The sequence below is a fragment of the Alosa alosa genome, chromosome 5 (genome assembly GCF_017589495.1).
Source record: "Alosa alosa isolate M-15738 ecotype Scorff River chromosome 5, AALO_Geno_1.1, whole genome shotgun sequence".
NCBI lineage: Eukaryota > Metazoa > Chordata > Actinopteri > Clupeiformes > Clupeidae > Alosa > Alosa alosa.
The window spans coordinates 13,110,894-13,133,985 of record NC_063193.1 but is presented as its reverse complement, the minus strand read 5'-3'; the positions used below and the strand labels follow the sequence as shown (position 1 = coordinate 13,133,985).

At 45.0% G+C, this 23,092-nt stretch overlaps 1 protein-coding gene across 1 annotated transcript in view; it reads right to left on the bottom strand.

The window, feature by feature from the left end:
- Positions 1–23,092, bottom strand: part of rimbp2b (RIMS binding protein 2b) — a 134,724-nt gene that overhangs the window by 5,121 nt on the left and 106,511 nt on the right. Inside the window, 18 exon segments of the mRNA XM_048243226.1 lie at positions 509–580; positions 1,451–1,483; positions 1,850–1,953; positions 2,511–2,573; positions 3,078–3,246; positions 3,755–3,921; positions 6,341–6,466; positions 7,087–7,192; positions 8,007–8,771; positions 8,773–8,787; positions 13,410–13,562; positions 14,675–14,815; positions 15,256–15,422; positions 15,457–16,015; positions 16,862–17,013; positions 21,374–21,476; positions 21,478–22,424; positions 22,802–22,911. Coding sequence (XP_048099183.1) covers positions 509–580; positions 1,451–1,483; positions 1,850–1,953; positions 2,511–2,573; positions 3,078–3,246; positions 3,755–3,921; positions 6,341–6,466; positions 7,087–7,192; positions 8,007–8,771; positions 8,773–8,787; positions 13,410–13,562; positions 14,675–14,815; positions 15,256–15,422; positions 15,457–16,015; positions 16,862–17,013; positions 21,374–21,476; positions 21,478–22,424; positions 22,802–22,911 — 3,952 coding nt within the window.

Sequence of the window (23,092 nt, the reverse complement as noted above, 5' to 3'; positions counted from 1 at the left end):
AGCAGATGGTGGCTAGTTGACTAATATGAAAAACTTGCTAACTAGTAAAAATTAGGAGTTGTGAAACCCCTAATGACAACATGATATGCATAAAGAAGGAATTTAAGACAAGCAACAGATAAATAGGCTAGCTGATATATGCTAATGTTTATATGATATTCATATAGGGCGGTGGTAATGTAGTGGTTAAGGAGCTGGGCTAGCATGCAGTAGCCAAAAAAAAGCTTGTGGGTTCGATTCCCGGCTTCCACCGTTGTGCCCTTGAGCAAGGCACTTTACCAAGTTACTCTGGGGAAACTGGCCCTTCACATAATAAGAGAAAAAATGAAAATAATAATAATATAGGCTCTCTTATCAATACATTGTAAAAAAGATATCTGGTTTTATGACAAGCTACAAACACTTTCCCCTCGGTTTCAGTAACTCTGTTGTCAGTGTTTTAGCTAAAGGTGTTGACATCACATCATTGTTTTTTAATGTGCTACTTCAAATTCTGATTGATACTTACATAATAAAAACCATCCTCATCAATTTCCCCAAACACAGTGATTACGTCACCAGCACAGAAAGTCAGCTCAGCCTGGGGAGATGAAAAATAACTCTTAATGTCAAATAGATAAGCCAGCTGAAAAAATACACATCTGAGGAGGTTGAGGTTTACATAACCAAACAAATGAATGCTGAAACCTGACATACACTTGAAATTATTTGGTTTGTTCTGACTAAACTGCAAAGAGTCAATTCAATTCACACAGAAATATAACACTAATATTATCATGTCAAATGTAATCAGACCCCACCCTTTTTGAAGGATCCCCAAACACAGAGAACACTTGTAAAACCACTCAACACACAATCTACAGATGAGGTAAGGCACCACCCAGGAAAATACTGAGGGTTGAGTCCACAAGCGTAGTTGTTTGTGCAACCCTTACCTCCTCTGCACTAGTCAACAACAGCAACAAACAAGGGGAACACACGTGTTGCAAATTCTTCACCTCCATTATTCCCAACTGCCCTGAGTGAACACGGATGTTTTGGTTGCTTGAAGCCACTGACCATAGAGCCTTAAATAAATGCTACATAATACCTCAAATCATTTGTATGAAACATGCATTATACTACTACTGGGTTATGAAGTCTCCTGTAACACATATGAGGTTAAAGGACAGCAACTGCTCTCTCACACTCTATTGTTAATTAGGATGCCTTTCATGTTATAGGTTCTATATGAGTCATTATAATTATTATGTAGCATTCCTGAAGGCCTCATGACTGGCTTAATAGAGCAAACCAGGCTATTTTTCTTATATATTTCCATGCTCAACGACAACAACAAGGAGTGCAAAGGGTGCACTAACTGACAATAAGGGGTTGAGTGTATGGGGTAGGGAATAGGGTGTCATTTGGGACACGTCCTCACAGTAGAGTCTGGCTCCTTCTCACTCACCTCCTCACTCAGCCTGGTGCCCCCATAGTGGGTCTGAGACAGTGCCAACGTAAAGGATGAAAGTGAGTGACAACGAGGAGCATGGCACACTGACATACACACACACACACTTTCCTATACTGTATGTTGTGAGAACTGCATGAAATAAACCTGATAAACAAGGCATGGGCATCTATGGTGGTAGTAGAGTGTATTGAGTATGGCAAGGTCCAGTACAGTGGTTGATAAATTACGAGCCCAATGCCAGTAAGCCTGCAGCCTGTTTTGGCAGTGCCTAGGTGAGCCAGAGCAAAGCTAAAACGGTCTGGAAGCCATGTAAACCTACATGAAACTTTTAGACTGGACTTTGGGAATGTGAGTGTGAAAGTGTGCGGTGCCATGCAGTGGAGTGATCTTTACCTCCACATCAACGTTGGGAGAGCTCTCTCTGGGGTCATAGTCGTACAGCGCCACCATCCTGCGGGTAGACACAGCATGCTGCCGTCCACTGCGCCTGTTCCTCTCTGACACACAAGAAACAAGAGGGGGTTGGAGCAGGAGGAGTGTCAGAGAAAAAGAAACCGTTATTATCATCCATAGTTATATGATAATTGCATTGGAACATCTGGATATGTGACATGGCGAGCTCTGCAACATGTATAACAGAACATGGCACATAGATTGCACAGCACAACATAATTAATGATATATACTCATACAAAACACACTGATTCAGAAAATCATTTGCTTGTATGTCAGTATCTCACCCACAGTGTTTTATTATTGTTTTATATTTGCCCGTAACCGGGTGTTGTAAATGCATTGCTAACAGTCTGACCTAGGTTCAGGTATAAGACCTGCATCTTGTACTTGCGCGTGGTTTTGCTTCTGACCAGGCAAATCATGCTAAACGTTCTCTGTCAATTGATTCCGAAACTGGTAACGTGGGGGGAAACTATTGTGTCTTACGTCAGTCAGAAAGAAGGAAAGGCTAAGAGGAAAGAGAGTAAACGGAAAAGAAAGAGAAAATCAACGAGTGCATGGGGTGAGGAGGAGGGAGGAAATGGGGGTAAGAACAGACCTCTTTTGGATTTTCGGGACCTGCGGTTTATTGAGCGGCCATCTTTGAAGCGGTTGCAGTTGACTTTACAGGCAGGGGTGGAAGAAAGAGAGAGGAAATGAGAGAGGGAAAGGGAAGAGGTAAAGCACAGGTGTCATTCACTTGCAGAGGAGTTTCAAAAAGGCGCGAGGAGCGTCCACACTCACACACTCACTGCTAACACAAAGGTTTGGGGAGAGGAGATGCTGCATTCAAAACATTTATTAGGGATAATGAACAGAACAGTGAGAGCAAGGGCGAAGAAGAAGAAAAAGAATGGTATCAGAGAGAAAGAGAAAGAGAAAGAGAGCGGTGTGTAGAGATGCTATCATTGCAGATAAAGGGACAAGTAAGAGAGAGGATGACCATAAAGTAGACTGAGAAGAAGAGAAGAAAAAAGAAGGGAACAGGTTTCTGCTGCAGAGGAGAGAGGTAGCAGCTGGGAGCAGAAAAGCCAGCCATGGAGACACTTCAGAGAGAACATGAAAATGGAGAGAGGGAGTACATGCATCACTTGCGGAAGAGAGACAGTGGAGTGTTTAGGCACACCTATCTTCTCCACTGGAGTGTTGAGGGGAAGAAATCCCTGCTTGAGGAGCTGGTCCATCATCTCGTCGTCCTCTGTCTGAATCTCGGACACCATGTTGCATGGGATGAGTCCCCGGCGACCGCCGATCTCAGCCCGGTAAAATCCATCCGTGTCCTTATCGCCGTACACCTGCATCATGACACAGGGCATAGGTTTAGTAGTCAAGTGTGTAGTGGAAATTCCCTGATACACTGCTGGGTAACAACTCAAAATTAAACAATTGTACAGTGTGAAAAAAAAACAATGGCAGGGTGTAGCATATAGGAGCATAACAGATTGATTGCAGGGGACCCCCCCTTAACTGCCATCTAACATATCGCTGATGTAGGGAAACAAAGGTTTATTCATTGGCTTCAGTTACAACCACACACATGAGAACCAAACCTCAACCACAACACAGTGGTGCTTCTATGGAAATAATTATGGAAGACACTGGGAGCATACAGAGAACTGCCATGCTCATACTCTTTTTTTATGTAAATAAAGAAATGCATTGTATAAACTCTTATATATATAATTTATATAGAAAGTTAGGAGCCATGAGGAGTATAGAAACACTCAAATGTAGCCATGAAATAGACAATTAGAGTGGAATATAAAAATGTCAACAGGATATGCAATATCCAGGCACCCATACCTTAATGATCTGGCCTTCCTTAAAGGGAAGCTCCTCAACCCCAGCGTCAGGGTTTGGGGACATGGAGAGGGGATCGTAATCAAACAGGGCAACAAATATTCGAGTAAGGTCCTCTGGCTCAGACTCATAGTACTCTGGTGAGCGGCGACCACGTCCACCATAATCATCTGAAATGAAAGAGAGACCAAGCTACTGCTGCTCTAAGATCCAAAATGGCTGGGGTTTACAGTGTTAGTTGCACCTAATTCTGTTGCCTAGGGCTATGAACATGTCCCCCCAACAAGTGCCAGCAAATCACATAAACGCATAAACTCCACATACTGGGCAAAACTGGACTAGTATTACAAATAAGAAGGGAATTCAAGACTTCGGATACAATATGTAAAAGAAATATCCGGTACAACAGACATGTATAGAAACCACAAATATTCTCCATGAAAACGGCAGAGCTCAGCCCTTTTGGACAACATATGCTAACACATTCACAGAATAAGAGACACAACACACTGACAGTACGCACAACATACTGCAGTTGCCGTATTTTCCATACTGCATTATGCCAGTTGAATATTAGTCATATTAGAATATGTGTCATCTAATCTCAATGCTCCAGAACTCCGCATTGTTACCCCGTATTCTTGGAGCTTTTTTTGTTTCACAGTACAAAATGTACATTAAATGCTTCTAACTTTCCAAAACTTACATTTTACAAAAAAAAAAAAAAAAATCTGTCTCATCAATCTAATCTAACATGACGTGTCCTTTAATTACTAAATGTTTGATTGACAGATTGATTAATTGTGACAATCATGCTAGCCCACCAGTGAACTATTACTGTGTTGGTCTGCTGGCCAACAAAATGACTAGAAATGATCAATGGATTTAGAAATGTTAAAAAATCCCTGATTTTAATGCCAGGCCTTTCAAAAACTTTTTTTTAACAAATGCAGGGAAAGACCAATTACTCAGTGTGTTACTTGAGCGTATGAGTAGAAACACTAGCCAGATGGTATGCGCCTTGCAGTCTGGAAAATACAGTTCATCTGACTCACCACTAGGAGGGGTTCAATAACTTGTCCGACTGAGCAACTGATTGAGGATACATGTAGGAGTTTACCAGCCATGCACAAGACAAAGGGGGAAAATGTGTACATTGCTGTTTTACTGAAACCATTTCAACGAGCCTTAACGAGCACACATGCATGCAGCATACTAGAACACACTGCCATAAAGCCCATATGAGAACGCATGTTTATGTTTAGTAATAAGCCAACGTTGTGATGCAATAACAAAATGCCATAATGCAAAAGATTTTGATGTTGCACCTGCAAACCTCTCATGTCATGTTGCATCAGCCATTGTGTAAATCATCCTCTTTTGCAATCAAAGCCAGGTTTGTATTGAGGTGGGAGGGCTTTAAAACAGAGTGCTGTTTGTGGTAAAAGTGGTACATTTGTATGAAGAGTAAATATCTAAGATCCCATGCTTTTATCCAGATCAAATGTCACACTCAAAAATACAGACAACCATCATGGTCTCATAACAGTTAATTAAGCTAAGAACTCACAGCAGCACCCTTGCATGTAGCGGTAGCAACAAACAGCTAACAGCTGTCTGCAGAATGGATGTGATGCTTATTTGAAGTGAGTCCAATTGCACTCATAGCGATTTGAGCCAGAGCCATTCCATACACAGTCTTCGATGGACACACACCTTAGTGTCTGAGCTCAACTATACATGCAGTGCATTTTGATGTTAGAAAATAGGCATATAAAATTCTGACTGGCAAAGATCAGATAATAAGTAAATTCATGTATAAAATTCCAGCACACAAAACTCTGTTCATGCAACATAAGGTTTAGTGCCACAATAATATCTCTGGACACAGATATAATCTTTGGAAAAATCTTATTTATGTGTTAATCATGCCTGCTGTTAATCATACCTGGATTCTCTATCTTCACTGAAATGCCCTTTATCAGAGCACTAATGGGAAAAGACTGTGATCATGCATTTGCTTAACCAAACAACAGTGTGGACAAACGTTCATGCAGAACAAGCCACAGGAGCAGCAGGAATGGAGTGTTTGTAAGGGAATACATATCGAGGGTGGATGCAGATGGGCAAGAGAGGAGGGTGGAAATAGGAGGACGGGGGTAGTTTACAGGCACAGGGGCAGTCTCTTGGGTTTGGGGCGACACAAAGGCACACAGGGAGGGAGAAAGGGCAGCACTCATTCATCACTAAGAGAGCAGGCCACGTTGTCTACACTCTATACAGCTACAGTACATCACATGAGGATTGGAAATAACCTACAGCCTTTGTCCAGTAGGTCTGTGTTATACTCTTGCTTTTTTTTAGCTGACAATTCATGCTATAGAATTCAAAAAGGACAGGTTTTGATTCTGCTATTCTGGCTGAAGAAAAGCAAAAACAGGTGGCAACAGAAAAGCATCAACTCTGAACTAATATTAACTGTTACAATCGGGGAAAATCATACGTGCTAAAACCTGCTCTGCACTGTTTGGTTGGTTTGTTTGTTTGTTTGTTTGTGGTTGTTCTCTGAAGGTGTGCCGCGCCACATACCATATCGATGGTCTGATCGCTGTGGGGGCCACTTCCTGCGCCGAGCTACACTGCCATAGTAAACATCTTCCTTGACAGGTGAGAGGTTCACCTTACTCCCCTCACTGTTATTCTCCATGGTGATTTCTATGGAAACACCAATCAAAGCATTACTGCCAAAGCCCCTACTCCTGTCAAAACCCCACCCACCTGGCATGGACTTCCTGTGGGTGAAGGATCATGGGATGAGGGTGGGCGGAGTCTGAAGCCACTTGACCTCTCCAGGGTGAAGTTGCTCCTTACTGCCAATCTAGGATCAGTTTTTTTTATTTATTTATTGTCACATTGGTCAAGAGACTCAAAGATTAGACTGATCCTAGAGCATCGTTGTGAGGCAACTTCAACCAACAAGAGCTGAATTCGGAGTTTCGGAATGTAAAACAGCAATGCACTGACTATCAGGTGAAAGACCTAATAACAGACACCAAAATGTTTTCTTTTCTTCAGTCTGTTATTTGATATTCACAATAAATTTGCTTTAACCATGCGTCTATCACTTTATCTGTAATACTAATAGTGACACAAAAACATATTGAGTGACAGCAGCTTAAAAAGGTCAATTATCCAGGGAGAGTACACAGTTTGACACAGTACCAGAGAGATATGGGGAAAAGAGGGAAGGGGGCTAGAAACACAGCACCAGTGTTTTGTTAGGAGTTGAAAGCAGATTGGTTGGGGGCAGGCAGGGGGGCGGTACCCAAACTAACCAATGGAAGGAACCATCATGGGGCGTCTTGGTGAGGGGGCACAGCCATGGGCCGTCCTCCTCCCCGTGTGATCCAGGCGTGCCATGGATTGGGAGCTTCCTAAAATCTTTAAAAAGGAGAAAGAAAAATGTCCCATGTTAAAGATGTTCAGATGAGGTAGACTTTTATGAAGGATACAAAAAGGTAGGCAAGCAAAAATGTTAGAATTTCTGTGTTGCCCAAAAAATAAAACAAAGCTAAACAATCAAACAGTCAAGGAGAGGGACCAAGAAAAAAAAAAAAAAAAGAATCAGTTCACACAGCCCCAACAACAACATGGGTAGGGTTTTGGCAGAAACTGAATGTTGAACTAAAGACCATCTCGGTTTTTGTTCTGTTTTTTTTTTCTTTTGCAAAGATGAAAAGAGAGAGAGCGGAAGGAGGAGATAAAGAGGAGGAGATATTAAGCCAACTGTATACTGCTGTAGTCACAGAAACAAGAAACTCAATCCAATGGCCTTTAGGTAAAAAAAAAATGTGTAAAAAATTCTACAGTCAAAACATTTCACTACACATCCTGGGAAAAGAAACAAACAATACACATGAGAGGTAAAATAAAAGAAATCTACGAAACAAAGAAGAACAAACCAATGAACATGTAGTAACATTCAATCAACGTCAATCCAAATCAAACAGATCAAGCCATAAAACGAATAAAATAACACAAAATAAAAACAAACAAAAAATATACATTACCAAATGTACAAGGGGGAAATGCAGGATTGACGGGAAAAATAAACACCAAAAAGAGAAATGGTTTTACTGCTCTGAAAATGTGAACTTAAAGCAGCAGAGAAATGAGGAGGAGTGTGACAGGTCGTGGGGAGGGGAGGGTGGGTGTGTGAGTGAGAGCAGGTCGGAGGCTGTAGTCGGTCACACACCAGAGGCTCGTCCATTCCCCGGTTGAGTCTGGCCACAGAGTGGGCCCTATTATCCCTGTAGTAGCTCCTGCCGACGTCCGTCAGCCGCCCCTCGCTCTGGAAGCGACGCTGAGGGTGCTGGTGGTAATGCTGACGATAATGAGGATGATCGTAGTAGCCTCCCAGGTCCCCGCGCCTGCTCCGAATGTCCATGCTGACGTCCAGGAAGTCGTCCTCGATGCTGCTCTGTCGCGTCAGCGTCCTCTTCCTTCCCGCCGCCAGGGCACGGCGCTCCACGGGGCCCTCGCAGTGGATCAGACGCATGCTACGCCCCATACCCACACGCATGGGGCTTCCCGCGCCATACATGTACACGCCACGGTACCCCAGGGAGCACTCCTCCTCGCTACCGCAGTCTAGCCCGCTGTCGGGGCTCTTTGTGGCCTGACGGGCACTCATCCACCCGAGTCCACCAGGTCCCCGTTCGTCCAGGGAGGAGTAGCGGGGCGAGGACCGCTGGCGTTGCAGCCGGCGGATGCACTTGCTCGGGGAGAGCCGGTTATGCTGCCTCGAGTCCTGATAGTAGACGTGGGGGCCCCGACTCGCCGTGCCTGGCCGCTGGTCCTCGAAGCACGTCCGCTGGCCCATTGCCTCCACCACCACCCCGCCCTCCGCCTCGTCCTCTGCCACCTCTGGGATGCTGTGGAGGCGCTTGCTGCGCAGTGAACGCTGCCGCACCACCTCCCGTTGCAGGTCCCAGTTATCACGCTCCTCTGCCAGGTCGTGGCCGTCGGTAGTAATCCTGAGCCACGGACCGGCAGGTGGCAAAGTGTGATGCAGCCCCAGGGATTGATAAGAGTTTAGAGTTTATGATTTCAGTGTTTTTTTTGTTTTTGTTTAATTTTTTTGTTATTTTTTTTCATGTTTTTTTGTTTTTTGAAGGTGTAAGAACAGGCAGGAGACGCAACAAAGTGTGCAAATAAGAACAAAATGGGAAAAGAAAGACAAAAGTAAAGACAGAATTAGTTATCTGTGGCAGTAGCCTGATGCAAAGGCATGCATTGTCATGCCGTGATGGATATGGCATGCTTCAGTCGGGAATCTGTGGAGGGTATCCATGGGAATGTCAAATCACTGTGAGGATGGGAGTTGGAGGAGGAATCAATGTGATGAGACAGACAAACATTCAGTAACAGAAACACAAAAGAAATTGTCCTTGCAACAAAACAACTAAACAAAAAAAAAAAAAAAAAGGCTCCACAAACATGAAAAAATGCAGCAACAGATGAAAAGCCAGCATGAGCATGAGTGAAACTGAATAGAAAAGAAAAAGGATAAAGGATAGTAAATAAAGGAATAAAATCTTTATACCTGTGCGGAGGAGGGGTGTGAGTCCAGCATAAACTAAATATGTGAGCCTTACAAAGGTTGAGGTCAGGAGACTTAAAATAACAACCAACCTCAGAGCACCTCTGCTCTATCTGTTTCAAACCTACTTCATCCACCACAAAAGACTGGGTTCTCTAAAGCCATAGCTGCCCATACACTTTAATTGGGAAAATGAGACAGCAGTTCTGTAGCTTGTAGACAGAGATATGCATACTTATTGTAAATATCATAAGACCGTCATCCACAAGTGATAAGCATATAGATTTCATATGCAATAAGCTGTTGTTTTTCAGTCAAGTTCATGCAACGTTCATCAGTGGGAAGTCATCCCCGCATGGAGTAACTGACCTGAACCAATCTCCAATTACCCGTCTTAGGGAATTTTTCATGGGCAATTTACTAAATAAGGGTCAACTGCAATAAACTAGTCCTCTTTTCATTCTTCAGCAACCCTCGAGCTCTCGAACTGCGAATAAGGAAGCTCCAACCCACCAGCAAGTTAAAGCTCACACTCACTGGCAGCAGAGTTCCGCCGATGCCCCCTTCATGCAGGTGTGCTATCCCCATCACGGATGGGCACAACAGATGTATAGCAAGCCTGCATGCGGAACATGCCCAGGAAGTTCTCTGCCCGCCAGCCTTCTGCCCCCTACTGTGCTGAGATGGAGTCCCAGACACTGCACTTCCGCACCCTGGTGTGCACATCCATGTCGGGTAGCCCAATTCTTCCCAACTCGCAGTCATCGCCACTCTCGCTCTCTGGTGCATACAGGGCATCCTGCCCCTCTTTACCTGTATGCTTGCCTGGAGCTGAGAGAGGTGAGCTCCCAGTGGACATGTTCTGTCTCAGCAATGAAGTGATGTCACTCCTCGCCTTCAACAGCGAGGCAGAAGGAGAGGTAGCGGTTACCCCCTAATCACCATGATGACGAACTGTACCTGCCCCTGAACGCTTAAAATCCGATTACACTAGGAGTGTGGCTGCCTCTTGGGCGGCATAAAAAGGTGTCTCAATAGAACAGATATGTTTAAGCGCAAGCTAGGCTTCAGGCGACATTTTCACCCGCTTTTATAATTGGGACGTCACAAATACATCCTTAGCCTGCTCTGTGCTTTTGGCTTCACGGATGTGAGTTACCTCCAATGCCAGCAAACTGCCACTGTTCACTGAAGCTGCAAACCCCAGGTCAGATATGTCGGACTGTGCACAATGCATGTGAAACATTGTCAACCAGTAGAAACATATCAGCCATGTGTGTGTCACACCACACTGATCCTGGTGTCTTTTCATATTCTCTCCCGTGAGTACCACTCTGGTGTTGGTGAACCACTGCACCCTGATGCCACATCACACTCGTCAGATCTATACCTGTGCTGTGCTGTCGGCTCCTTCTCACTCCCAGCTGCGTGTGTGCAGTAGTACCCTGCTGATGTGTTCTCTGTGAATATAAGGCCACGGTGGCAATGATGGCTGTGGTATATGTGTTCCCATTGTTTAATGTTGAGGGAACTTGACTGCAAGAATATAACCTTGGTTCTCTGAAGGAGAACATGAGACATTAACTCTTTCTAGCCTTGAATTGATTCCCTGAACCTGGCCATTTGGTTGCTTCAGAATGTCTAAAAGAGGACTACCGGTAGTTTATTGCAGTGAGCCCTTAAACTGTATAGTGTAAGGCCCGTGAAAATTTCCCTAAGACAGGTGATTGGGGATTGGTTCAGATCGATGACGTCATGCGGGGATGATTTTTTTTATTAATTACTTTACCATTTCTATTGTATTGCACTTACACAACATGCATGTAAGAGCTTTAAGTTTGAGAAGCTTACTACAGACATACTGTATTTTATTACGACAATCTGTGCTGACATGTCTACATGTGTTATGAGGATCTAAAGATTATGTGCTTGGTAGAAGGCATCACATGTGCTACACCTCTGGTTTAGCTCGCAGGCATTTGATCCCAGATCCAACAAAGGAGTGGCATGCATTTAATTCCTTATAATGGGGACTTCTCTGTCACCTGTTTCATTATTTATATCATATTTTATTTTGTTTTGCTTTCCAGAAGAACAGAACAGAAAAAAAGCAGAAAATGCAGTACTGTACATACTTCATGAGTACACTGATATCGGCCGGCAATGGTGTATATGAACGAAATGGATATTTGACTCTAATCATGATGACAATGAAAACAGAGGACATGTGCCATTTTGTTGGAAAAAAAATAGAGACATAAAAATGCAAAGCTTTAACTACGGTAGTTCTTAGTCATGAGTTGATAGTTACGTTTAGACAGCTAACACTCATTGTTCAGGTATAGACTTTTATCAGTTCCACTTAAACTACAGAGGGTAAGAATCTGCTGGATGAATTGAATATCATAAACATGTAACACCCTAGTTAACATGACATTTGACAGCACAACATCGTAAAGCATAGACAGATACAGCTTATATGGCTACAGCCTCTTAAGGCTTATGCACAGCTAACTTAGAAAGTCCACATTTAAAACTGGAACATAATACTGTAATATCAACAACTCTACAGTATGGCAACAGTGACATGACTTTTTAGATTCACGCAACCAACATATTACATTGAATTGAATGTATTCATATTATTGTATTTTATATTGAAAAAAATAAGACACAACCAAAGTATAGGCATGAGACGAACATAAACAAAAGTGAATAATTTTTTCATTTAAGCAGGCCCACTTAAATGAGATTCCCGCAGTGCACTCTAGCAAATGACAAAGGGCATGTTTGTGCCCACTTATACATCTGTGAAAAACACACAGTTCAATTTAAATTTACAAGTGATTCAAGTATAGACAGAAGCACTGTACTGTACATGCAGAAAATATAAATTTGCCACTACAGTACTGGGCTCATGTTACAGATAGCAACCGTGATTATTACACATCAGCTTTAGAACCCTCAGTTTAAACAACATGTTGTGCAAGAAAGAATAAAACAAATATGTGAGAGGTCACACTCACAGGAGAGGAGAGCAGAGGAGAGGCTATTTACAGACTATAGATGGTGCCTAGTTTAAAGCATGTGTTCTTTGGTTGGTTGAGACTAGGTAAAGATGAGAGTTGTGGGCTTGTGTGTGGAGTTTGTGAGTAGCACGGATGTGTGTTTGTCGTAGATGGAACTGAAGCACCATAATTCTTCCCCTCCTACAGGAGTTTTCTCCTACACTATTATACTGTGCAAATTCCTACACTGAGCTTTAGTCTTCTGCCCTTCTCCATCAATCAACACATAGCTTTACAGCTGATTGGCAGTTCTTTAGGATTGCAGACCCTTTGTTTTTTAAATGAATTTAAGTCTAAACATGATTTATCTGACACTGGCTATACTCCCAAATCTTGCCCATTCACAGAATTTAATTCACAGTTTTATTCTTACTGTAATGTAGCAGCATTTTTGCCCTACTTTGAGGAAGTCCCAGCTATGTACCACCCCATTGTCATTTTATCAAAGCCATACTCCTTTTATAAATAAAGAAACCCAATACCTGCTCCTGATATGTGACCCTCCCTATACTGACCCCCAGTGTGAACGCCCACCTTATGTCCCATGCTAGTCTCCGATGATGTCCCATGCTAGGCCCAGATGAAGCCTACTCCCCGGCGCTTGTCATAACCCCAGAGTGGTATCGTCCTGGAGCGCGGTCTAAAGGGAGTCTCCTCCTGCTGCCGTGTGTATGAGTTAAGGGGACTCTGTTTGTGCTGCCGTGTGTATGAGTTAAGGGGACTCTGTTTGTGCTGCCGTGTGTATGAGTTAAGGGGACTCTGTTCGTGCTGCCGTGTGTATGAGTTAAGGGGACTCTGTTCATGCTGCTGCAGTGTGTATGAGTTAAAGGGACTCTGTTAGGCTGTGCTCTGTTCATACTGAAGTCGTAGCTGTAGTCGCGCTTCTGCTGGTGCTAATGAAAGTGTGGGTATCTGCTTGGGTTGGTGTTTGTGCACGCCTGGCTGTGCGAGATGCACGCGGGTGCACCTGTGCGTATCTGTGCTGTACCTTGAGCGTGTTGTGCGAGTTGATGCTTCGCCGGCGGCCCTCCTCCAGCTGCATCTCCGAGTAGAGCTCCTCCTCGTCCTCCTCCATGATGTCGGACAGGTCGGAGCCGCGGCTGCTCTCTGTGTAGTACTCCTCGCTGTGGCTGTAGTGGGGCTGCACCGCGAGAGGAGAGAGGGAGAGGCAGACACCAGAGAGGTCGGGGGGTTGTGAGTGTATTGCATTGTACTCATACTGTAAGTGTAAAGAGTTGAGGTGTAAAGACAACTAAAGATGTAAATGAGAAAAATGAATAGCACTTGCAGATATGAGTGTAGTTGATGTGTGTTTGGGATGTCCATTAGGGCTGTGCATCAATTTTGAAATATTGATATATTGCATTGCCACTGCTGCCAAATATCAATATTTGTTATTAAAGCATTGCAAAAATGTCTATCGTAAACGTGCTAATTACCAACAATTTCGTTAGAAAATTCTTAAAACAACGATGTTTTTTAATACTTCAAAATAACATTTGCTTATTGAACCTTACATTTTTCAGTAGCCATAGATGTGTAGATTTGAACAAAATTAATTTGGTTAAACTAATTTGGTTCTTACCGGGGCTTTTACTGCCTGAAATATCCGATTTTGTTTACCACCCTCGGAGGTTAGTGCTGGGCTGGTGGGTGCTTATTCCCAACCTTTCTCAGGCACATCAACGGTTAACCCGAGAATTCTCGTCGGGCAAATCAAAATTCCACTGGAGCTCCAGGCGGATTTGTACACGCAGTCTTACAACACTGTTTACAGCTCTTCGAGTTGTACCCACAGTAAAATGTAATTTTTTGTACATAGCTAATTTAGATAAACTTATTGTGTGGGTGCTTGCGTTTTTTTTAGGAAACCGCCGTCTTGGTTTGTATAGAAATGAATATTAAGTGACACACACACATGTTTCCAGTTTCCAGTATTGAAATATATCGCAATATGTATCATATCCCAATATATTGTGATGTATTGTACCGTGACCCATGTATCATGATGCGTATCATAATACACAGCCTTAATGTCCATACAGTACATGCATGTGTGTGTGTGTGTGTGTGTGTGTTTATGTGTGTGTGTGTGTGTGTGTGTGTGTGTGTTTATATGTATGAAAGAATCAGCATATGTGTGTGTGTGTGTGTGTGTGTGTGTGTGTGTGTGTGTGTGTGGGTGTGTGTGTGTGAGTGTGTGTGTGTGTGTGTGTGTGTGTGTGTGTGTGTGTGTGTGTGTGTGTGTCTTACATGTCTGCCCAACTCAGATCCGCGCAAGAATTCGTCTACCGAGGCACCTCTTCGTCGTGCATGCGGAGACTCGTAGCCATCCTCCTCTTCGTCCGAATTGAGTGAGTGTCCGCGCTCGCTGAAGATGTTTCTCTTCTCCATCTATTGGTGGCAAAGAGATACCAATTACTGTAGACACCTTCATAACACAGGACGGGTCATAAGACAGGGTGTCTCAAACAGTTCACTTTTTCCTTCCGCATGTAGTCTATCACGTCTGAGTGATCCCTAATGTGCTAATGCTGCTGTTGATAAGCTGAGCACAGATGATTAGCCTGATTTGTGTGGCACAGCAAGAAGAATTGAAAGGCATGCAGGCAAGGATTCAAGTAAAGGAGAAATAAACTCCTCTCTACAGTACTATAATGAAATACAGCACAGTGATGGCATATACTGTGAAATGGGTCAAAATAATGTGCCAGGGTATTGTTTATAAACCCTCTCTCACTCTCTCTTTCTCATGTGTATTGTGCACAATATTGTATCTGTGAGTTGTTCCAATGGCCACTAGAGGGCAGTAGAGGCTGCTGCAGGCTGCTCACCCGGCTGTTCTCGGCCACCCTCTGTGCCGCCTCGCGGGCCATGGCCTTGGCCGCCGTGTTGGTGATGGGCGTTCCCTGAGGCTGGGGCAAGATCCTCTGCGGGGAGGGTGAGCGGCGGCCCGGGAAGTAGGGGGGCTCCAGGGTCATTCCAGAGTGGTGGTGGGGGGCCAGGGGGGGCATGGTCTTGGGCGAGTCTGCGAGGCAGAGGCGACGGGGGCTGGGACTTGGACTGGCCTGGCTCCCACGGCTGGCCCAGCCGGTCTTTGGTATGCATGTCTCTGGCACTTGGCAGGAGCTTGGGCTTAGGGAGCGGGTGCTGGGGGATCTGCGGCAGCGGGTGGGGGATGTGGGGCTGTGGGTGGGGGTGGGGAGGGGCCGAGTGGGAGGGCGGTGGTTGATGGGGATGCTGAGGAGGAGGCTGAGGAGGCAGAGGCTGCGGATGGGGCTGTGGGGGAGGCTGCGGGTGTGTGGAGGGGTAGCTCTGGGGGTAAGGGGGGTGGTGGGGCAGCACGTGGCCAGGGGGTGGAGGTTGGGGGTGAGAGACGTGGTGGGGGTGAGGGGGCGGGGGTGGGGGCGGTGGTGGTTGTCCAGGGTGTGGCGAGGTGCGGAGGAGGGTGTGGGGTATGGATGCCACGGGGGAGTCCTGGGACTCGCCCTGTGACGACAGCGTCCGCACGATGACCTCACGGGCCTCAAGACACTGGATACGGGTCAGCTCCACCGAGACGTAATCCGCTGTGGGGTACAGCACCTCTGCAATCTGTCACACACAAACACAGACAGACACATATGTGTGCAAAAACACATACACACACAGGCAAAAAGACAACAATGTGTGATAAAAGTTATAAAAATATATGTCTATGCATGGGTCATTAAGTTTGTTAATATTCTTAACTGATCGCTGATATGTGGTGATTCTGACCAATGACATAGACCATTAATAAGAAATTTACATTTGTACAACAGCATTACACAGTTCTTACAGTGCACACATACAGTACATATTCACATATTCAAACAGCTGACACATGGACATGCACAATGTTCACATCTGTGAAACGTGTTCAGTGTAGTTCAAAGACAACTAAGGAGCAATTTTGGAGAGACTTATGTAAACCCCTTGCATTACATAATTCTGAAGTGTACTGTATGTGTGTGTCTGTGTGTGTAAGAGGCTGTAGCTGTCGTGTGGATGTTTCATCAGCAGATGGCATAAGTGAGTAGACTAACACTGGAGTGAGCCAGTGGAGAAGCACAATAGAAACCCATTACAAACAGACTCTAAAAGGAAGTGAGATTGATGACTATGCAATACTCCACCTACACCTTTCATAACAGTATCCAGGTCAGCCCAGTTCATGTCTGTGGTCAGATACTGAGATCTTAAGTGTAAGCTTTTAGCCAGAACATTAAAGGGGAAATGCATAGGGATTCTGATATTTGCACAGATACGGAACAGGATGTTTTTTGCTAAGTTCTGTTATATCTGACAACATCATGTAGAAAAGGCTGTGAAGAGGCATACACACACACACACACACAGACACACACACACACACACACACACACATACTGGAATGCATTGACCAGGGGTCATACTGACCTTTTGCCCTTTTGTACAGACAGCATAGCCGATGACCGTGGCCCCGTTGGAGGTGCCGTTGGAGGAGAGTGGAGGGGGTTTCCAGCGCACCTGCAGCACCCCCGCTGACTGCCCACACTGCACCTGCACTTCCTGAGGAGGCAAGGGGGGGCCTGTGGGGGCAGTGGACGAGGGTGGACAATAACAACACAGAGAGAACGAAACATAGTCTCAGACAAAAGTCGTCTCCTGCCACAACATCCAGTGTTCCCCCTGATAACCTAGGTCAGTGATTTTCAACCACTGTGAGAGATCATCAGGTGTGCGGTGGGAAATTGTCCAATTTCACTAAATAGGTGCTAACTAAGAACTTGTGTCATGAAGGTGTTTTTCCACACATGCTAACTGACTGGTGTCCGACTTTCAAAAGCCTTCTGTTGAGGTAAGCTCTTAGCTGTAGAGAGCTCAACACAGCATGGCACAAGTATATGAAAACCCATCAGGATGTCCTCCTGGGTTTGAATTTCTGAGATGAGTAGACAAGATATGAAGTGAGTGACAGAGCGTATGAAAGCTATACAAACATAAAGAGCATAAAGAACCGAATAGACAAACCCAGAAGAGGAGTAAAGGGTATACAGAAGAGACTAAAAAGAGAGAGAGAGAGACATGTTGAAAGGGAGAAAAGGAGGAAGACTAACAGGGTAGTAAAGGACTGCAGGAGCTGAGGAAGAGTAGAAAGAAACGCACTGACTCACAAGGGGAAGGGCCAATGTAGTGAGAAAAAGAGAGACTGAAGTCATGTCACAGGCTTAAGCCAACCCAGCGCCTTAGAAGTCCCCTCTTAATCCACACAGCCCTGACAACTCCACACACACGCCATTGATTAGATCTTAACATGACATGCTGTTTGAAGTGTCTCCCGAATCAATTAGCTGTAGCGCCCACCAATCAACAGCCCCCTGCTGAGGAGCAGCGACTGGGTGGGGTGAGGCACGAAGAAGAGGAGGATGGAGAAGAGGGGAGAAAATTATAGAGGATCATAAGAAAAGGAGGATGCATAAGATGGGAGGTGGAGGAGAAGAGATAGATTAAGAAAAGGAGGATGTAAGATGGGAGGAGGAGAAGATTGAGAAGAGAAGAGGAGAAGAGAAGATGGAAGAGTATAGAGGAAAGGAGGGTTGAGAAAAGAGGGGAGAAAATGATAGAGGATCATAAGAAAAGGAGGATGCATAAGATGGGAGGTGGAGGAGAAGATTGAGGAGTGTAGGAGAGGATTGAGAAGAGAAGAGGAGGAGAAGATGGAAGAGTATAGAGGAAAGGAGGGTTGAGAAAAGAGGGGAGAAGATGATAGAGGATCATAAGAAAAGGAGGATGCATAAGATGGGAGGTGGAGGAGAAGATTGAGGAGTGTAGGAGAGGATTGAGAAGAGAAGAGGAGGAGAAGATGGAAGAGTATAGAGGAAAGGAGGGTTGAGAAAAGAGGGGAGAGGATGATAGAGGAGCATAGGAAAGGAGAGACCAGAGGGGAAATGAGGAGACAAGACCTATCGAGCAGAGGAGAGGAGAGGAGAGAGGCTGTGAGGAAATGTGGTAGAGATCAAAGAGCAGAGCAAAAGGGAGGAGAGCAAAAGGAATGAAGGAATAAATATTTGACAGGACGGAAGGCGAGGGGAGAGAATGCTGATAGAAATTGAGTGGAAAGAACTGACACGAGCACTAACGCTCACAGAGCTCAAGAGGGTTCATGTCGGTTGCCATCTTGATCCCCAGGAGCACGAACCATCCTTTGTAAGGGAAAGTTGCGTAAAAGCACAAGGTTATCTTATCAAACACACCCATCGGCATGGCAAAGGTCAAGCCAAGTGCCTGCAGATAACATGATTTCCTCAGCTCCTCTCTTTGAGAACACAGATTATGTGGTAGCACATAACACAGGATTCACACCATAGGAATCTCAGAGTTAATGTATCCAAAAAGAACATCACAGAGGGTTTGCTTTTCTTCTGACAACACATCCATTACAACAGTGCTAAACTGATGTGTCCAAAGCTATTCCCAATTTGTTTTATTTTAGCTTTTTTTTGTTCAGGGTCATGGTGACATATGTATGTGCTCTATGACATATATGTGCTGTGCACATATATATAGGTCCATCTGATGAGACTGAATCAGACAGAGATGCTGCTTGGGGGACTAAAGGCCACTGGGAACACTCCAGCTAAAAATACTTGCTATGGAAACGAGCCAAGCTGCAGAGCCCAGAGGGGATCAGTTCAGTTGCTTTTCTGAACAGGATAGAATATCTAACAAATAAAATAGAATGCAATAGGATCTGGGACATGAAGTAGCATTTGGAGCTGAAGAGGGCAGATCTGCTTACTCCAATTATTTCATATCACTCTAGTCGTTCCTGTGATACAGGGATAATTCATGGATTGAAAATAATTTATCCCTCTGTAATTCACACAGGAATTATGAAAAGACAGTAGGCCTACATGTAATGCCAGTATATTTGTGGTATTAATGTACATTTATATTAAATGTGTTAATAAAATGTTAATGCACACAGAAATTATAAAGTTATTAAGTTATAATTATGAAGGAATTATGAAAAGACAATACATTTAATGTCAGTATATTTGTGCTATTCATGTACCTAAATGTTATTAAAAAGGTAATAAAATGTTAATGCTAAAATGCTTCTAAAAACTAGAGTGCTGTGCTGAGGCCCTAGTGTGTCTTACAGTGCTGTGAGAAGAGACTGCTGCTGGTGTAACAGAGAAGAGGCGCCATGGGCTCCACTACGTCTCTGATCATCAGCAGCCCTTTAAAGAGGCAAAGTTTCCTCCTGCTGCTGTTCATTCAGTGTTAGCGCATCGCGAGCACCGGTCTTCCTCCTCCTCCTCCTCCTCCTCTGCCCCGCCCAGCCCAGCTCTCTACTGCCTGCCTGCCTGCCACTCACAGCGGTGTCTCCAGGGAGAGAGTGCACACAAGACTCCCCGAAACTGGAGAGAGAGACTCGTTAACATCAAGCAGGGCTTCCCTTTGCTTATTGCTCTTTTTCTTTCTTGATTTTTCTCTCTCTCTCTATCTATCTATCTATCTATCTATCTATCTATCTATCTCTCTCCCTCTCCTTCATCTTGTTCTATCTATTCCACCCCGCTATCCCTCATGCCCCATTTTCTTCTCATGCTGCTGTCTTTTCATCTCTTGTAAATGCGTTTCTGAGTGCGTCACCACATATTTGTTGGGGTTTCTGTTTATTACATATTCATGGTTTGTGTGCCTGTGTGGTTTGCCTCTCGCTGTTTAGTCGCACAGAGGCCACAGAGAAAACACGGTAAAGGAAAACACACAACAGAGTTACGCGTCTGTTTGATGTTCCCTACACTGATATGGTATAATTGGCAATGGGCTTATCAAAAGCAACGGCCAGATTACACACATCAATAACGTTTCTCAGAGACAACCCACTCTCAAATTAGCCAAAACACATTGCTAAATTGGTTATATGTCTGTTTCTGTGTAGTTGCATTTCTTTGGCTTGTCTTTCATTGAACTTTTCATCCTCCCTTTTAAGATAAATTAACTAGCTAGGGAGGAAACAAGCATCAATACTGCATTCCTCAATGTTGCATGTGCAGCCTCCCCACTATATGGAAAAGCACCTCTAAAAATGCTAGTAATGCAAATTATAAAAGAAATGAGCAGAATAGACCTTGGTGAGTCAAATAAATAGGCAGACACCAAGGTGGATCTTGCATCTGTGTATATACACTGTGTGTGTGTGTGTGTGTGTGTGTGTGTGTGTGTGTGTGTGTGTGTGTGTGTGTGTGTGTGTCCATTCTTAGCATCCGACTTATCATAGATCAGAAGGACTGGGAGGATATTTAAGAGACTGCTGGCTTGTTTCACAAACAGGAGCTATATTTAGGCCATGTCTCAATTATGCTGTCTTGTCCTCTTGGTAGGGTACCACAGATGCCACTTTCTATTCAGTGTTATTGAAAGCACAACACTACACAGCAGAACAGCAATGAGTATGATAAAGGCCACTGGCTCCAGGGACAAGATATTATTAGACTGTAATTATGTAGTTCACATCTTTATGCACTAATATGTATATGCTACTATTGCTTGAATGCTAATGCTTATTTAGGTCCAGTCAAATAATTTATTCATTTCTGATTGGACGAGAGACATTCCATGAGACATGATAAGTGCCGATTTCTCAGGACATCCCCACTCAGACATTTTACTGCTAGTAATCACTCCACCTTTTAGCATCGAATGTTGCGAAGGCGAATGTTGGACACACGGCTGGGGTTACTGCACTCAGCCTCCAACATTGTGCCTAAGGCCCAAGGCATGGATATATATATCCCCTCCAACCCCACTCCTACTCGTGTCATATTGCTTAAGTATACATTAAGCACTATAAATAGTCCCCAGTATTGACCTGAAGGCCTTTTAGGAGCAATCTACTTCATCACAATCACACATTAAAAGCCGGTAGAGGAGTCTCACCGGCTGGTTGGGTGCAGAACTCCGCGGAGATCTCCTTTTTCTCCCGATGATCGACAGGCAACTGCCAGGGCACCTGGTGCGGCCTAGCCATGGCACGCACCTTTATACACCGTCATGGGCTTCAGGTTGTAGAACTGATACTTGTAGCCGCCAGGCTTGACCACGTCGTACTCGACGTCGTTGAGGAAGATGGTGTGGCTGTAGTTGCTGTTGCTGGGCATAAAGGAGAGCTCGGCCGACGCCTGAGTGATGTTGTCCACGCGCAAGTAGTAGGGCGCCACCACCACGTCCTTGCCCACCAGCAGGGTGCAGCGCAGCTCGTCTGAGAGCCCGCGCTCTGTCATGCTCTGGATGGAGATGCGGTGCGTGCAGAGGGCCAGGTTGAGCTTCTCGATCAGAGCTTTGGTGCGCCCACCAAACGGCACGCTCATGCGCACCTCGCGGTCCACCAGCACCTGGTAGCCGCTCACCTGGCCCCAGCCCGGCGGCACCACAGGCGGCTCCCAGCTCACGATCACGCTCTTGGCCAGCTGCTTGATCAGGTTGATGCGGCGGGGGTAAGGCACGATGTCTTCGCCGATCTCGTCGATGCTCACGTCCAGCGTCCCCATGCCGTTGCTGCAGGAGCCCAGGTTGAAGTCCATGCCCAGGCTGCCCAGTGTGCTGAGGCTACTCAGGGTGCTCAGCGTGCTGAGGGTGCTGAGGGTGCTGGCCGCGCTGCCCGCCCCCGTGCTGTCCAGCTTCGGAGCGCTCTCCGACAGGAGCGTGGCCGTGGCGGCAGCAGCGGCGGCGGCGGCCGAGAGCCCAGTAGCGGCCGCAGCAGCGGAGGAGGCGGGCAGGACAGCCGGGCTGTGGTTGAGGTAGGACGGTTCTTTGACGCTGCGCTCAGCACTGCCAATGGTGCTGCTGATGCCGCTGCTGATGCCACTGCTGCTGATGACGCTGCTGCTGCCACCGACGCTGGTGGGGGGTACAGACGGCAACTCGTCGTCCTGCACAAAGTCCACAAAGTTGGAGGGAACGAGACCCTGCTGGCCGTCCAACAGCTCTCCTGTGAGACAAAGAAAACAAATCATGATGAGAAACAATGAATGAAGAGGTGAAATGTATGAATAAAAGTAGGAAGACAGTGTTTTGGACATAGGAGAGGTAGAACAGGAGAGGTACAGTAGAGCAGGAGAGGTAGAGCAGGAGAGGTAAGGCAGGAGAGTTAGAACAGGAGAGGTAGAACAGGAGAGGAGAAGTAGAGCAGGAGAGGTAGAGCAGGAATGGTAGAACAGGAGAGGTAGAGCAGGAGAGGTAGAACAGGAGGATAGTGCAGTAATGCATTTGGTGCAAACTGAATCAGACAGAATCAGTTTGCTCCATATCGACATGTTCTGAAAATACATTATGAAAGCATTGATGCTGGTGAGTAGTGTACAGCACCGTCATAGAATCCATCTTCATCCATGGTCCCATAAACGTAGAGATACTTCCCAGCCACAAGGGGGAGCTCTGCCTCGGGATGCTCATTGGGTCCATCATAAGGATTATAACTGTCAAACACCAATAATCATTGCATATTGAACATCCAAAGTACGAACACACAGTTTTAATGTATTATATTTGTATGTATTATTACAGTTATTTTAAGATATAATGACGCTATATTAGAATAATACACCACCAATTAAAAATATATATATTTGAAGTTCACACACTATTCACTAAGCACCA